The 18,576-nt window shown below is 35.8% G+C and overlaps 1 protein-coding gene across 5 annotated transcripts in view; it reads left to right on the forward strand.

Annotated features, from left to right (window-relative positions):
• Window positions 1–18,576, forward strand: part of SS18 (SS18 subunit of BAF chromatin remodeling complex) — a 108,898-nt gene that overhangs the window by 70,259 nt on the left and 20,063 nt on the right. For all 5 annotated transcript variants that reach the window (XM_050767142.1, XM_050767146.1, XM_050767143.1 and 2 more), the window contains 4 exons: window positions 395–548; window positions 5,312–5,533; window positions 15,559–15,726; window positions 16,367–16,471. In XM_050767142.1, coding sequence (XP_050623099.1) covers window positions 395–548; window positions 5,312–5,533; window positions 15,559–15,726; window positions 16,367–16,471 — 649 coding nt within the window. The remainder of the gene's footprint in view (window positions 1–394; window positions 549–5,311; window positions 5,534–15,558; window positions 15,727–16,366; window positions 16,472–18,576) is intronic.

Here is an 18,576-nt window from a genome sequence, read left to right on the forward strand (position 1 = left end):
AGTCCTTTCATCATTTTTTGTTACTGTACATTTTTAGGTAAAATCCATCATTAATAATAAATATGTCCAATGCATCAATAATGAAAGGACACTTAATATTTTTCACGTAATTTAGATAATAACAATAGACACATTAGAAATGCTTAATATGTGAGAATTTTTTGTATAGAATGTTAACATTTTAATCTTCACTATTGAGATTTTTTTAAAGTAAATATGCTTTAAAGTTTTGGGCGTTATTAACTATGTTCATCATGAAAATGCATTAGAAGAATTTGAAATGCATTTGTGTTTTTGTTCTTATGCAATTTAGTAACATAAGCAACTCTTTTATCCTATGCATCTTTAATATATTAGTCTGTTTCTCTTGTTTTACTAAACTGTCTTCTTTCAGCCACCCACACAGAATATGCCTATGGGTCCTGGAGGGATGAATCAGAGCGGCCCTCCCCCCGCTCCACGCTCTCACAACATGCCTTCAGATGGAATGGTAGGTGGGGGTCCTCCTGCACCACACATGCAGAACCAGATGAACGGCCAGATGCCTGGTAAGTTTTTCTCCTCTAAGACATTAACACCAGAGTTGCTTAGCAACTGAAACGACATGGGGGCTCAAGGGATACTAGATTGTTGATGACAAAACTGCTTTGAATACCCCCGAGTACAAGCTCTCTTAGAGTTTGTTAGCTACAGAGCTACGTGACCTGTATTCAGTGTTTATCAGGCTGCCCTTGGGCTTTGATGTAGCTGACACACAGCATTCCTCTGATGAACAGAACTGGCTAAATTTAGTCTGTCTGAAACTGCAATACAGTTGGCTTTAGAAGCTTTTTGGAAAAAAAAGACATTGCACCATAGCTTAAGAATTAAAGTCTGTTAAAAAAAGATAATATAACATTTCCCTGAGTTTTTATTTACTTAAATATTGATTGATCTCAGAAACAGTATCACTGGGAAAAACACATGGAGAAAGAAACAAAACAGTCTCTGAAGTGCTGGTGTATTTATTTCCTCATTGATACTATTGAAGCTGAATCTATATTTTTTAATATATATGTTTATAGCATAACATAAATATGGGAATGGATTTTAAAGCAAAAATTAAAGGCTGAAAAATAATGTAAACTTTCTTACATTATTTATAGACTGAGCCATTCTCTTTTCTATTTGTCAATTTTAAGTTTAGGGTTACTAGGTTGATACGTTTTAAGACATTGGATGCCGATTTAGTTACCTTTTGCTGGTTTGAAATTTTAATCAGAAAAGTATCTTTACACTATTTCGTTTTTGTAACAGTAGCATCAACCCATAGCCATAATTTTTGGTAGAATATTATCTATATTAGGTATCAGAATATTTTTACTTTCTAAGACAAAAGTTATTTTCATTGATAAAAAGAAGGCATTATACAACTAGCAGTAACGGAAATAAAATAACAGACCAATTATTAAAATTAGTAATTAGCATCTTTAGGATACCATTTTCTGTAGCCGATTGTGTTGATTGATAGCATTGGTGGCCAAGGATGATGGGTGCAGTAAAGAAACAGAAGAGAGCACAGAGCAAAAGAGGCAAGGTAGCCTGGCTTATAGAAGATTGAGGTGTGACTGATCATATAGGAGGGCAGTGTTTCAGTGGCGGTCTCCTATTTCCTGCTAAGGCTTGCAACATTGATGGCACATATCCAGTATGGAGGTAGGAATAAAGACATCACTACTTTTCAGTTTGTGGTCATATTGTAGTCAAGAGAAAACTTCTTGCCAAGTCAACATTTAGTTCACCAGCACACACTGTTTTTAGAACTGGGAAGGTAGGGATAGTACAGGTTAGCTAGTTAGGAGTTTTGTGACTTTTTATGATGGTACCTTGAATTAGGATTTTGACTTAAATTCTCTGTAATATTGAAGCCTAAGGCCAAAGAAGTATTTGAGCAGCAGTACAATTATGGTTAACATGACATTTTGGTTTTGTGTAAGGCCTTCTGAAGTAGTTATATTCTTTTATAAGCTAGTTATTATCAACCGCTTATGACCTAGGTTGTTCAGAATACTGTAGAGCTTCCAAAACAATAGTTAAGAATTTCTCCAGGCCAGGTGCTGTGGCTTACGCCTGTAATCCCAGCACTTTGGGAGACTGAGGCAGGCGGATCGCAAGGTCAAGAGATTGAGACCATCCTGGCCAACGTGATGAAACCCCATCTTTACTAAAAATACAAAAAATTAGCTGGGCGTGGTGTTGGGCGTCTGTAATCCCAGCTACTCAGGAGGCTGAGGCAGGAGAATCACTTGAACCCAGGAGGCAGAGGTTGCAGTGAGCCGAAATCATGCCACCGCACCCTAGCCTGGCGACAGAGTGAGACTCCATAAAAAAAAAACAAAACAGAATTTCTGCTAACAATAATTTCCGCTAACGATAGTTATGGAGTTACAGTTAAGCGCAGGAGAAATTGGAAGGCCAGTAACTTACATTTTCTTTATTTGTTCCTTTTAGCGTTTAGCCAACTTTTTATGCACACAAATTTGCATCTTGGCTCGTTTCCTATTTCAGTTTTGTTTTTAATGTATATTTCATTATGTAGACTCCGTTTTAGATCTACTTATGTGCTCATTGATCTTGGTCAGATTGCTACTCGGTCTCAGGTTCCCTTTTTAAAAAAATTAATTTTTTTTTTTTCTTTTTGAGACAGAGTTTTGCTCTTCTCACCTAGGTTGGGGTGCAGTGGTGCAATCTCGGCTCACTGCAACCTCTGCCTCCTGGGTTCAAGCCTCAGCCTCCCTAGTAACTGGGATTACAGGCGCATAACACCACACCTGACTAACTTTTGTATTTTTAACAGAGACAGAGTTTCACCATGTTGGCCAGGCTGGTCTCAAATTCCTGACCTCAGGTAATCCACCCACTTTGGCCTCTCAAAGTGTTGGGATTGCAGTCATGAGCCACTGAGCCCAGCCTAAAAAAATTAATTGATTTTTAAAAAACTGGGTAACACATGCCTATGGGACCAAAATCAAAGGGTACCAAAGGATGCCTAGTTACCACCTCTCCAGATAGTTCTAGAGAGGCATTGGTTTCTAGTTGTCCTTAAGAGATCTTCTCTCGCTGGGCATGGTGGGGTGGCTCACGCCTGTAATCCCAGCGCTTTGGGAGGCTGAGGCGGGTGGATCACTTGAGGTCAGGAGTTCAAGACCAGCCTGACCAATGTGGTTAAACCCCATCTCTACTAAAAATACAAAATTAGCTGGTGTGGTGGCGCACACTTGTAATCCCAGCTACTTGGGAGACTGAGGCAGGAGAATCGCTTGAACCCGGGAGGTGGAGGTTGCAGTAAACCCAGATCACGCCATTGCTATCCAGCCTGGGCAACAAGAGCGAGACTCCGTCTCAAAAAAGAAAAACAAAAAAAAACCAAACAAAAAAAAGAGATATTTTCTCTATATAAAATAATGCATGTATATTTCCTTTTCTTCTTATTCTTTTTTTTAAAAAATACAAATGATAGCACTCATTAAATAGTATTATGTATCTTTTCTTTCTCAAAGATATATCTTGGAGACCATTATTTTATTACATATGTAAATAGATGCCTTATTCTTTTGGTCTCTGTATCATGTTATGTTTTACAAGTTTAATTTATTCAAACATTTGGGATGGAAATATAGGCTTCTAGTCTTTTATTATTATGAATTATACTGCCATGAATTTGCCTGTAAAAATATATATGCACATATATACGTATTTTGTGTGTGTGTCAATACACATGCTCACAAAAATTTGTGTATCTATAGCGTAAATTTCTGGAACTGAAATTGCTGGGTTAAAGGTATATGTATTTTAAAATTTGACAGTTAGTGCCAAATTGCTTTGTGTAAAAATAGTAATATCCATCAGTTCTGCATTTATGAATTTCACATTCATGGATTTAACCAACAGTGGATTGAAAATACTTGGGAAAACAAATTGCGACTGTACTGAACATGTACATACTTTTTTCCTTGTCACTGTTCCTTAAACAATACAGTATAGCAACTATGTACATAGCATTTACATTGTATTATGTAGTACATGTAATGTAGAGATGGTTTAAAGTATATGAGAGGATGTCCATAGCCTATGTGGAAATACTACATCATTTTATGTCAGGGACATGAGCATTTATGGATTTTGAAATCTGTGGGTGGTTCTGGAACCAATCTCCCACAGATATTGAGAGACAACTACTTTATTTGAATTGTTGTTTGTCATCACAAATTTCCTTAAGCTTGATCCCACCATTGATTCCACAAGCTTGATTCCCCATGAAATATAAGTAAGATTTATATTCCTTCAACAATGGATGAAAGTGCTGCTTTATTCATAATATAGTTAGATCAAACTTTTGATTTTTGAGAATCTGAAAGGTGAAAGTTCGATCTCATAGTTTTAATTTGGCTTCTTATTTTAAGTGAGGCAATCAATCCTTTAATGTTGGTGAACCTTTTTATAGTTTTTGTGTGAATGAGTCGTTCCCTCATTATGTCCTTTGCCCATACTTTTATTGGTGGTGATCTTTCACTTACTTCATATATTAAGTAATTAATTTGGTCTGTGATATATCTATAAGTAATATTTTCTTATTTACCTTTTTATTATTTTTGAGTTTTTTGTGTCATGCAAATTTTTAAATTTTATATAGTCTAATTTATCAATGTTTTATGGCTCTGAGTTTTCTGGCATACTTAAGAAGGTCCTTCCATTATTATTTTAAAAATTCTCCTTTTTGAAATTCTTTTATGGTTTCTTCTTTTTAAATGTTTTAAGTTTTCTGTTCATCTAGAATTAGTTAGTGGAAGAAAGGAGATAGTGATCCAACTTGTTTTTTCCAGATGGCTCCCCAGTTGTCACAATACCATTTACTGAATTAGTTTTCTATTGCTCACTAATGCTTAATATTACTGTGATTATTTACTCAGCTATGTATTTGGGTCTATTGTTAGATTCTGTTCTAGTCAATCGATCTGTTAGTCTATTCATTTATGTTCACAGTTAATTACTCCAACCTTATGATATGTTTTGCTCTTTTATAAAGAAGCTAGTCCTCCCTTCTTTTTCAGAGTGCTCCTGACTTTTCAAAAGCATCAATTTCTTGATCTGTAAAATGGAAATAACTACCTCACAGTATTTGCTGTCTTTCCTATAAACCATTTACTTTGCTATCGATTAATTATTGTTTGGTATTACTATAATAATGCAAAAAATATATTCTTTCCAGGTACTTTTGTATGGACCATCCGTTTAACTTTCGTATTTTGCTTCTGATCATTTTTCTTCAAAGGGCCTAACCATATGCCTATGCAGGGACCTGGACCCAATCAACTCAATATGACAAACAGTTCCATGAATATGCCTTCAAGTAGCCATGGATCCATGGGAGGTTACAACCATTCTGTGCCATCATCACAGAGCATGCCAGTACAGAATCAGATGACAATGAGTCAAGGGCAGCCAATGGGAAACTATGGTCCCAGACCAAATATGAATATACAGCCAAACCAAGGTAACTAAGCTTTATGTCCTTCTTGACTAGAGTGCTCTATTAGCCTTTGAAAGTAAAATGATTGTCAGGTTCTTAGCTGGTTCATAAAAATATAAGTTTAAAGTGAGTGACAGTCATGCCTATAAAAAGGAAATGTTGAGTTTGAAGCTAGTTTAAATCTCTTTGCTCAATTTAGCTGTTTAAGCTTATTTATTTTTATGTCTTTTGGACAGTTTGTTTGAGGTTCTTTATTGTTGAGAATTATTGTTTGAAGCCAATCAATGACGAACCAAACATTTGGTTTAGAGCTAGAAAGTTGAGAAAATAAACACCTGCTCTTTAGTTCATTTTACTTATTAAGGATGTATTAATTTATATGAATTTCCCTTGATTTACATGGATATTTTCTGATGGTGTGTTTCAGCATTAAAAGGTAATTCTAAAATAATTTGCCATTAGAATGTTCAATGGAGGTGCTGCTATACTCGTCTTAGAGTGGTGTAAGTCCATTAAATTTATTACCAATCTCAGAATGAAATTGTACCATGTTTCTCTTTTAAGTATTCTGTGAATAATAACTAAAAGCCAGTAAGTGGCGCTCTGCTCTGCTAATTGTTTGTTAAAATATTTGGTATATTTCCAGCTTAACGCGATTTCAGTTACAAAATGTAGTGAAGTTAAGACTGTAAGATAGGATTTAATGTATTTGGAATAAAGTTTTCTAGATTTTGATTATAAAATAAACAGCACTAAAATGTACCCAGATAAAAGAAGTTAATGTTAATCTGTTGATAATTCCTTATGATGAAAAAAATTTTTTTTTTTTTTGAGACGGAGTCTCGCTGTATCACCCAGGCTGGGGTGCAGTGGCCAGATCTCAGCTCACTGCAAGCTCCGCCTCCCGGGTTTACGCCATTCTCCTGCCTCAGCCTCCCGAGTAACTGGGACTGCAGGCGCCCACCACCACACCCAGCTAGTTTTTTTGTATTTTTTAAGTAGAGACAGAGTTTCACCGTGTTAGCCAGGATGGTCTCAATCTCCTGACCTTATGATCTGCCCGCCTCTGCCTCCCAAAGTGCTGGGATTATAGGCATGAACTGCCGCGTCTGGCTGGAATTTAACTTTTTAAAATAGTTTTAGTGATAGGATTCTGAAATGGTAATATTCATGAAAAAACGTAATTCTTTCCCAGTTATATCAGAACTTTGACCCAGCATTTGCTAAGTTATGGTATTAATAGATTTACTAATTACTAGTAAAATACTTTGGAAGGTTCAGCATGGTTATTAGACTATTAAAAGGCCTGAGAAGATTTTTAGTAAAGAAACTGATTTGATTTCAGTTAACATGAGTATATTACTATGGAGCATTTCTTCTTTTCTTTTTTGGCATATTGCTTATCAAAAGTAACAGCTAATATTCAATGAGTGCCTGTTAGTGCCATACACTAACAGAAACGAAACTATCAAAATGCTTTGCATGTCTTGTATAATTCTCACATCCTTGAGGTAGTAGGTAAGGTATTATTACTGTCATTCTGTGGGTGAGGAAGCAGACATCCTATGGAAAAACAGGCAAGCCTTGCTGTATGCGATTCTGATACACATGAATATCAGTTACCACAGTTAAGTTAAATAACACCTTTTCCCCCAACACCACCATTTGAATTTCAGTTACCATGGTACATTAATTAAGAGTAATTGTATAAAGTACGAATTCTTAGCTGCTGTCTCCAGTCTGCAAATCACTACATAAATAACAGATGCCTGTCATGATAAGTGATGGATGTTACTTTTAGATTTTGTCAGTGATTGGTCACTGTGCATCTGTCAGTTAGTTTATGCACATACAGCAAAGCTTGTTGTGTTGCTTCCTTCGCTCCCAGCAGTAAACCTATATGAGATTTTACAAACCTGGATAATTGAAAGAGGGACTTGGCCAACATAGATAAAAGTGCAACAAAGAAATGAAAAATGATAATGCTGGAAATGAAATCCAAATTCAATGTAAATGGAGTTACTGAAGAAATTGCTGACTGTGGGAATGTTGACGTAACTGCCATTTGAAAGAATCTGGGTATGCACTGCAGGTGCTTAATGAAGGAGAACTCATTGATACAAATGAGAGAAGTAGTTGTGATGAAAAGGATGAAGATGTCCCAGAGGAAGCAAGACTGGCAAAATATTTCACATTAAAGAAATTCTTGGAAATATTTCACAACTTAGAAAGTGTAAAGGATAAAATGTTGGATGCCAGTCCAAACTTAGAAAGGAGTATGACAATTTGCTAAGCTGTGGAAGAGAGACTTACTCTAAATTGTCATATATACCATTAGGAGAAGGGAACTACTTTTCAAATTATTCTTGATAGGATTTTTACAAAGAAGTGAAACACTTTAATTCTCAGTGTTTCTTTTTTTTTGAGATGGAGTCTTCCTCTGTCACCCAGGCTGGAGTGCAGTGGTGCAATCTTGGCTCATTGCAGCCTCCACTTCCCAGGTTCAAGTGTTTCAATTCTCCTGCCTCAGCTTCCCGAGTAGCTGAGATTACAGGCACACGCTACCATGTCCAGCACATTTTTGTATTTTTAGTAGAGATGGGGTTTCACTATGTTGGCCAGGCTGGTCTTGAACTCCTGCTCAAGTGATCCACTCACCTTGGCCTCCCAAAGTACAGGATTACAGGCGTGAGCCACTGCACCTGGCCAATTCTCAATGTTTCTAATGTTTAAAATTACAGTGAATTAAATTTTTTCTCATTTTCCTATGTATGAGTTTTCCTGTGTATGAGGAATAGAGTTTTCAATGTTTTGACTAAATTTTTAAAGGCCATGGAATAATTATGATTTTTTTCCTACTGATTATTAAGATCATTTTGCATGATTTCAGCTTGCATGGTCATTGATATGGTCTGATAACTATTCTGCAAAGTGAAGACTATAAAGTTTTATAGACACTTTGGGAAATGCTAGTAAGTTCCTAACAATATAAATGTTATAAGGTTAAAAGCTCTCCGTTTATCTTAAGGATTCAGATACAAATATGTCAGATAATGTTATGTGTTATGAAGAGAAATGTGCAAAGTAAAGGGAAAAAGAAAAATAAGGATGTATGCCATTTTAGGGTGGTGAGCAGATACCTCGAAAGAGTGTGGCACAGGCAGATGGAACAGCAAGTATGCGCTGGAGCATACTTGGTGTGTTTGAGGTATAGCAAGGAGACCTGTCGAACTGGAGCTGAGTGAGTAAAGGTGGGAAGTCGTAAGAAATAAGGTCCAAGAGATAGTTGAAGGCTAGGCCTTGAAAGTCTTTTAGTCTATAAGGATTTTAGAGTTTATTCTGTGGAAGGAGATACACTGCTGGAAAGTTTTGAGCACTGGAATAGCATGATCTGAATATATGGTTTTGAAAAAATGCCTTTGGCAGCTGTATAGAAAATGGGCTGTAATTGGGCAAGGGTGAAATAGGGAGACCTGTTAAAAGGCTCTTGTTGTATTTAAGTAAGAGATGATGGTGGCTTTAAATAGTATGATAGCTATGCAGGTAATCAGAAGTAGTCAGTTTTGGGATATTTACCATGTATTTTGAAGGTAGAGTGGATTTACTGATAGATCAAATGTGGAGAACAAATGCAAAGTTTGTGTTGTCCTCTCCTTGAACAGTCAGTATATGTTGTGCTCCTCTCACAGATGTGTGATAATACACACAGGGTATATTGCTGACCAGGGGAGTTTCCCTTAGCCTCAGTGTTCAGAATTTTTATTGGGGCTGTATTATGTAGATTTGATTAATCGCTTGTCCATGTGGTTGATCTCAGTCTCCAATCTCGATCCTTTACCCCCTGCATGACCTAAAACCCCCATCCAGGATGAAAGGAGCTACAGGAAATCCCAATTAAGTAAATTTACTAAATTTTTCTGATTTTTTTTCTGATTTTAGTAATCAGTAAATTTTTCTGATTATTAAAATAACTAATGTTAAATTTGAAAAATCTTCACCAGGTGTGGTGGCTCATGCTTCTAATCCCAGCATTTTGGGACGCTGAGGTGGGCGGATCACCTGAGGTCGGGAGTTTGAGACCAACCTGGCCAACATAGTGAAACCCCGTCTCTACTAAAAATACAAAAATTAGCTGGACGTGGTAGTGTGTGCCTGTAGTCTCAGCTTCTCGGGAGGCTGAGGCAGGAGAATTGCTTAACCTGGGAGGTGGAGGTTGCAGTGAGCCGAGATTGTACCACTGCACTCCAGACAGAGCGAGACTCCGTCTCAAAACAAAAAAAAATTTAAAAAATATGAAAAGCATACAACATAAAATAAAAAGCACCTCTTCACTATATTTTAAATTATTAGGCAAATTCACTTAAGTATAGTAGTCTATATACTTAAAATCCTTTAAGCAGTACTACTTATAATTACATAATTTTTTAAAAAATGTGTTTAATTATTTTTCTTTGGACTCTGAGTTCTATGAATTGAAGAACTGTATCTTGTTGTCTTCATTGCTTTATCCTGTTTGTTGACTGATTAGCTGGACAGGTATCTTCTTGCTATAACAGTGTCCCCTGAGGGACAAAATTGCCCACAGTTGAGAATAACCAGCTTGAAGAAATGGTTAGCGTGAATAACTGTGTGTAAACATGGTCTGTGTCACTAAAGAAACAAATGGCAATAACAAAATTGTTATTGATACTATTTTTTATACCTTTTAAAACTTTTGTGAGATTTTTTTCTAAAGTTTTAATGATGTTATGAAAGATTTTGTATCTCTTAATGAGCTGTTCTCTCTTTTTTTTTTTTTTTTTTGAGACGCCCAGGCTGGAGTGCAGTGGCGCGATCTCGGCTCACTGCAAGCTCCGCCTCCCGGGTTCACGCCATTCTCCTGCCTCAGCCTCCCGAGTAGCTGGGACTACAGGCGCCCACAACCGCGCCCGGCTAATTTTTTGTATTTTTAGTAGAGACGGGGTTTCACTGTGGTCTCGATCTCCTGACCTTGTGATCCGCCCGTCTCGGCCTCCCAAAGTGCTGGGATTACAGGCGTGAGCCACCGCGCCCGGCCGAGCTGTTCTCTTTACTAGCTAGAATCATGGTTCCATTTTTTCATTGGGTGCTGGGAAACTCAGCTAAATTTGTGCTTGGCTGCAGTGACCTTACTGAGCTGGGAGTCATCCTACATTTTCTTTCTTGCTCTTGTTCTTTTATCCTTGATATTATGTCTAAACATCCTATTAACTACTAAAAATTCTTGATGTGGACAGGTGTATAATTTAGGTAAGTAAAGAATCCTGTTCTTTTTAAGCAGCTATTTAAGCAGATAGTAAGTTAGCTAATTGAGTTTGTTGCAATACAGGGATTCTTGCAAATAAATTATTAGAAATAACTCCAAATAAGAGCTGTAATTGGATTAGTTTGAGATTAAATGGGTAAGGAACAAGTAGTAAAATGTGAGCAGTAAATGATGAAATGTGAATGTGAAAATAGGCCTGAGGAGGGTATTATCTATGGAGTTTCATGGTCTTAAGCTTACAAAAGGTAGGTGGGGTGAAGAAATTTCTTGTATTTTAAGATTTTTATATTACAGTGATAGAGATGTATTCTACAGAACTGTTTTCACAGGAGATAGTGGCATGGGAAAAGTGTGATTTCAATTTAGAGAGGAAGTACACATGGTGATTAAGAGCACATGCTTTGGACCCTTTAGTAGCTATGCAACTAATTTAGAGCCTTTCTTAGCCTTTGGGTAAGATCCTTAATGTTTGTGAGCCTTAAATGTTATTGTCTGTGAAGAAGTTGATAATAATACTCGTTTCCTAGGGCTTTGGGGAAGATAAATAATACAGGTAAAGCTGTTAGCTTAGTGCCTGGCTCGTAATAAGTGTTCATTAAATGTTAGCTGTCATTTTAAACAATATTATTTAAAATAATTCATAGATTAATGATACAGTTTTTCTAAAATTTTAGTGTATTGGTTTGCATCTGAAGATGTGAAATACATGTGTATATGTATCAGCGTTCTATATATGTAGAATATTTGTAAAATTACATCATTCAGAATTCTTGACAGATTAAAACAATGTTTTCTTTGTAGTTAAGTATTTAAGAGTTATTTTTTTCAGTCTAGCTAATTGTGTGTCACTATAGACAGTGACAGTGCTCATCACATCTCTATATCACCATGGCTTCTAGCCTGGGGTGTTGAACCTAATAGGTACTCAATAAATTTGATCCTTGACTTACTCTTCAAAAAAAATTTTTTTTTCTTTTTGACCACTGACTTAAGATAAAATTAAGTATTAACCATCTCATTGGAGCAAAGAATTCCAATAATATAAAATATGGTAATTTGGGAGGATTTTACATGTGTTTAAAATAAAGGGTGTTGTTTTCATAGAATGTCTATTAGAATATAAAACTCAAAATGGGAAGAAATAATGTGGTGATGGTAAGTATTTGTTATATGCCCTTGCAAAACACTTGCAAAAATATATTCTAGGTAATTAAGATATAAGTAGGGTCTTTGCATATGTATTATCATGCTTTGTAGTGTGTCTTAACATCAAAATGGTTTATGTAAAAGATGAAGAATAACCTTTAAGTCTGTAGTAATGTGTGATACCATTTTTTGCAGAAAATAGTTATAAAAGACGCATTTTATAATGCTATTTCACTCTGCAGTACAAATTTTTAGAACACATTTTGGGATAACCTTTTGAGTTTACTTCTCTTAGTTTCATTAGTATCTCAAGAGATAATACACATTGCCAGTGTAGCATAATTTAATTATCCTAAGAAGGAAAATAATATACTTCCTAAACAATCAGAATTGATGTCATAAAGTCATAATTTTTTTTGTTTAATGGATAAATAAGGCTTCAAGGAAAATTATGAAATGTACTGTGGTTTGGTAGTGTTAGCTGACTCCATTCTCTCTGTGGTTTTAGGTTTGATCCTGAAATGTTCAGGATCAGAGGATGTTGGGATCCTCTGAGGGAGAGAAGTGACAGTAAAAGAAGGGTAGTAATTGAGCTCTTTGGGATTGGAATTGCTGCGAGTCCCAAAAGATAAAGCACAAGTGGCATGGTCTTTTCTATCTAGGGCTTAAGCTACAATTACTTTGCTTTCCTTTAGAGCAAGGTTTAGTGTTTTGTTATGTATCTTTTTGGATTTTTTTTTTCTTTTGGCTACTGTGGTTTTGCTTACTTTTTAATTTTGGTTCTAGTATTACAGGTTTTAGTTATATAGTTACCTTCTGTTAAGACAGGAGGTCTTTAGAAAGTGTTGGAGAAGAAATGGCAAAACTTTCATTTACTGAAAATGAATTACATAAATGTCCGATCAGGTTACCTATTAAATTATGAATGTTAGTGTTTAACAGTTTAGTATGTACAACATATATTTGAAAGTTATAACTGCTATTAAACTAGTTAGTGTTTTGGAACTTTTTTGTTGCAGATTATTTGCTTTGGAACTACTGAATTTGTTTTGTGTTGTGTTTTGTTTTGTTTTTGAGGCAGAGTTTCACTCTTGTTGCCCAGGCTGGAGTGCAATGACATGATCTCAGCTCACTGCAACCTCTGCCTCTCGGGTTCAAGCGATTCTCCTGCCTCAACCTCCCGAGTAGCTGGGATTACAGGTGTGCACCACCATGCCCAGCTAATTTTTATACTTTCAGTAGAGTCGGGGTTTCACCATATTGGCCAGGCTGGTCTCGAACTCCTGACCTCAGGTGATCCACCCATCTTAGCCTGCCAAGGTGCTGGGATTACAGATGTGAGACACTGCGCCTGGCTTACAAATTTGTTATAGCTTATTTTTTAACAGAGGCAGTGAAAAATAGAATAAACATGTGCTTTGAAATCAAATTTGAGGTTTGTCTTATTCTCAGTTTATATCTGTTAGCTGTGTAATCTTGATTTTTAGATTCCTTGGCTAAAAAAATTGAGAATTAGGGTCCTTACCTATGGTAGTTGTTAGGAGTTTATAGGAAATGACTGTGAAAGCATGTAACTGGCAGTGTTGTAGGGTACATTCAGTATTAAGTTCTCTTCACCTCTACTCTCACCCAGCCACTTTGTCTCTACTAAGAGTGTATTTGCTTGTTGAAAGAAAGGTCCCAGAGTTTTTGAGAGGCTTATATTCACATTTATGATAATAAAATTGAAAAGAAGGAAAAAAGAAACAGAAGCATGGAAGGCAAATAGGAGAAAAACAGCTCTGAAACGGTTCTTCTGATTGGAAATGTGAAGTCTTTCTGTTTATATCATTGCTGCTGTTGTAAGTCAGTAATGTATTTCAAGAGGTGGGCTTGTTTTGTTTTTAATTGTTTAAGTAATTAAATAGTGAACTTTGGCACATTTGGGCAGTTTCATCTGTGAAACCTTTCCAGGCTCTTTAGTACTTTGCCTTTTGTACTTAAATTTTCTCCAAGTCACTCAAGGGGGAGGAGGAATATGTAGCTATATAAGCAGCAAGTTGGGAAAGGACTCATCCGTACTTCTGAGATAGTAATGGTTATAATGGCAAAATGATGAGTTCACCATACCATAACTTGGCCCAGTAAACCTCTCAGGAGCTGCTTAACATTATTAGATGGCAATGTGGGTCTTTATGGCCATTGTTGATTGTTTCCTGTGATATGTTTTTACTGTTGCCAGTGTGATACTATAGCAGTGGTAGTTTGGCTACCCCAGTATTGCTCACTTTGGAAACTCTGTAGTTCAGATTTCTTAGCCTACAGCTTGTTGCATGTCTCTGCTGTGTGTTTTTAGAGGTGTGAGAGTCTTTATGTAATGTATGTGTGTTTTAACATATTAAGCACTATAGCCTTTTGATTTCAAGGAGGTCTTTTTAGGTTGTAAATCTTGTAGTTGGGAAAGGGAAAGAAGACTTTTTAAGATTTTGTCCTAAATTAAAACTTATGAAATTCTAGGCCGGGCGCGGTGGCTCAAGCCTGTAATCCCAGCACTTTGGGAGGCCAAGACGGGCGGATCACGAGGTCAGGAGATCGAGACCATCCTGGCTAGCACGGTGAAACCCCGTCTCTACTAAAAAATAACAAAAAACTAGCCGGGCGAGGTGGCGGGCGCCTGTAGTCCCAGCTACTCGGGAGGCTGAGGCAGGAGAATGGCGTAAACCCGGGAGGCGGAGCTTGCAGTGAGCTGAGATCCGGCCACTGCACTCCCGCCTGGGCGACAGAGCGAGACTCCGTCTCAAAAAAAAAAAAAAAAGAAAGAAATTCTAGTGTTTGTATAGTTTCCCTGTCTACCATTATATAATGAGTATTGAAAAAGAACAAAGTAAAAATCTAGAGATTTGGTTTCTTTCCCTTTGTTTAACCACTGATTTGCTGTGTGATTTTGTAAAGTTTACTTTTGGTGTATTTCCCAGTGTAGCATGAGGATGATATCTTCTCAAGAAGATGGTATAGATAAGTATTAGATAGTGTGTAATGGAAAATACATTCAAGATGTTCATATATTATATCATTTTGTTTTAAAAAATGACTAAGAATCATCTTCTAGTGGATTTTTGTTTGTTTGTTTGTTTTGAAATAGAGTCTCGCTCTGCTGCCCAGGCTGGAGTGCAGTGGTGCGATCTTGGCTCACTGCAAGCTCTGCCTCCCGGGTTCACGCCATTCTCCTGCTTCAGCCTCCCAAGTAGCTGGGACTACAGGCGCCTGCCACTGCGCCCGGCTAATTTTTTGTATTTTTAGTAGAGACTGGGTTTCACCGTGTTAGCCAGGATGGTCTCGATCTCCTGACCTCGTGATCCGCCCTCCTCGGCCTCCCAAAGTGCTGGGATTACAGGCGTGAACCACCGTGCCCGGCCGGATTTCAAGTTAACCACCATGGACTGGTTATTTTATTTTGTTTGCAGATTATTTTAGACATGTGAGTTTTAATTCAAAGACTTATTTTTATTATTTGAAATCAGTTTTTACTGCATTTCATTATATATTTTGGGGACTATATGATAAAAGGTTATCTTATTTCTCTTGAGATGTTAAAGTTATATACAAAAAATTATGTATATAATGTTGTGTCTTGTTTCAGGTCCAATGATGCATCAGCAGCCTCCTTCTCAGCAATACAATATGCCACAGGGAGGCGGACAGCATTACCAAGGACAGCAGCCACCCATGGGAATGATGGGTCAAGTTAATCAAGGCAATCATATGATGGGTCAGAGACAGATTCCTCCCTATAGACCTCCTCAACAGGGTGAGATTCCATTTGGAAAATTTGCTACCTCATGTAATTGAAAGGCTGTACATTTTAATGACCTTTTAATCTAGACAAAGTCAGGACTTTTTGTTTCGTTTTTCTTCTTTTTTTTGTTTTTTTTAACAAATGATAGGGTTCTACTAGGTACAAAGCTGTCACAAAGTAGATAACTTCTTGATACACAGCTTTCTTTTTATCTATTATTTTCTGGAAAAAGTTATATCATAAAATTATATATCAAAAGCTCACTAATTTACAACAGAAAATACTATTTTGTTTTTGAAAAATTATTAAATAAAGGATCAGGAATAAACCCAATTTTACCTCACAGCAAAGGAAATACATTTGCTACCAGTTTGAACCTATTTTTAAGAAGTTAGCGTGCGTTTTTCTGAGTTGGTGTTTTTTGATATTGCATGTATGGTCTTAACATTGATTTTAGTAAATGTGATATGTGGAGCTGCTCTGTGTGTATCTGTATGCGTATGTATATGAATAGCTAAAGGTATCTGAAATGCAGGTATCAGGAGACAGGAATCTATAGTTGAGAAATAATCTTTCATATCAAATTAGAAAGAAAGCCTTTGATGACATAGAGAATACATTATTTATTTCTTGACTGGTTGTCATTTTTCAGGCCCACCACAGCAGTACTCAGGCCAGGAAGACTATTATGGGGACCAATACAGTCATGGTGGACAAGGTCCTCCAGAAGGCATGAACCAGCAGTATTACCCTGATGGTAATCTCTCCTGATGTTAACTTTCCCACTTTCTATCTCTGCCTAGTATTCATGTAGAGAGTTATATAAAAACATTTTAATGAGGATGAAGAAGCTAACAATTTGTTTCTTCTAAATTTAGAAACACTTCAGTACTCTAAAGTACCAATGATAGCATTAGTTTATAATCTAATTCAAAGTGTATTTTGTGTAGCTGTTCCATTAGTACCATCAGGAATCACAGTCTGTCATTGGAATCCTTATATAAAAGAGGATCCTTTTGTAATATATTTAGGGTTGTTTGATTTCAGCAAAAGCTTGTGTTTATTGATTTACTCTTTTTTTAATAAGAGCTTCATTAAGATATAATTCACATAACATAAAGTTCACCCTTAGTTGACTTGTATTCATTGTACAAATACATAGAGAATATAGTTCTTGAGTTATTTTTCCAAGTCTCATCATTTTAATTAATGTTTCATACTTCTCAACAAACTAAGGTTTACATTAGTGCTTGCCTTTGAGAAAAATTTGGGAGACCAAATTATATCCATAATATAGCCGTGTAGAGATTGAGTAGAATGGGACAGGCATTTGGAAATAAGGTTTTTAGTTAGGGTTTTTTGTTTTTTGTAGAAGGTGGCTTGTGAAAAATTGGTTAGTAAGATGCACAGTACTTTAGGAAAATTTGAATAGCAATAATCCAAGCATACAAGTAGGTTTTCACAGTATAGTTTCATCCATTTTTCTGTATGCTTGGAAATTTTGTAATACAATGTAGAAGAAAAAAGTAATTCAAAAATACATTACAAAATGATATGGGTTGTTAGGATTTGCCAAAAGCCTTGTTCACATATATGATCCTTTGATGTAAATATAAATTACTGAACAGAGAAACTAAGAAACTTAAAGCTAAAGTACTAGCAGACATTGACTAGCAGCCCATGTAAGCTAGCAAGAAGATATAATTTAGGATATTTGAAAAAAATCTCGCCTGTCATTTTTTATTAATACATAAAGCCTAAAGGTACATTTGTACTTAAGGATGTTGGTTTTTGTTTTGTTTTGTTTTTCTTTTCATATGTAAACATGGTATTAAGATTTTTTTTAAATTAAAAACTTTAGTAAGGTTGTAAGCTATACATATTTTAAAGATGTGAAATCTTTGTTAAATTATATGTATTGAGAAGTTGGCTGAAAATAAATGATTGTTTCTATGTTTTTAAATTTTAATTACATTTTAAAGAGTTAAACTTGACATTGTTATTTTGATCCTGGCTGTCTCTTGAAATGTGAAATTTGTTTTGTTATAGTATAACCTTTCTGTTCAAAATATATTGGTTTGTTATTTTGTGAATATCAAAACGTTAAGGTTACTTTCTTTCATTTTATTAGTGGATTTTAATTTGAAGGGTATCATTTTTGCATAGGTGTGTATTACTTTATATCTGACATTTACATAGAGTGTTCTATTTATATCGACAATTAATATTTGTAAACAACATTGGCTCTTTTCTCTCATGTCCGGATATTTATGTTAGTAAATATATAGATTAGGAATTGGCAAACTTTTTCTGTAAAGGGCCAGATAATAAATACTTTAGTCTTTGTGGGCCATATGGTCTTGGTCTCAACTACTGAACTCTTATTGTAGCATGAAAGCAGCTGTGGACAATACTGAAATGAATGGGCATGACTGTATTCCAATAAAATTTTATTTACAAAAACATGCCACTGGCCATATTAAGACTGTAGGCCATAGTTTGCCAACCCTTCATGTAGCTATTTATGAGGTGGCTTGGGAACATTAGAATACTAGAGCACTGAATAATGTTTATTTGTAATTTTTATTCCTGTGTCCTTAATTAGGCATTTTTGTAAAATTGAGTTTAGATTTTAGATAACTAAAAGGTTATTTCCTTAGTGAAACTTAAAAAGAGAGTGAGACTATTATTTTTCACTAGAGTCCAATTATCTCGAAGGTAAAATTTATTGTGCTTTAAAACTGAAGATATACTCTCAACACAATATTAATTTTATGAAGATGTATGTTTATGATACTTGAAATATTTTCTAAAGATTTCCAAAATGGCAGCATTAAGATATATAATTTTGCATCTGAAGAT

The sequence above is a fragment of the Macaca thibetana genome, chromosome 18 (assembly GCF_024542745.1).
Source record: "Macaca thibetana thibetana isolate TM-01 chromosome 18, ASM2454274v1, whole genome shotgun sequence".
NCBI classification, from domain to species: domain Eukaryota; kingdom Metazoa; phylum Chordata; class Mammalia; order Primates; family Cercopithecidae; genus Macaca; species Macaca thibetana.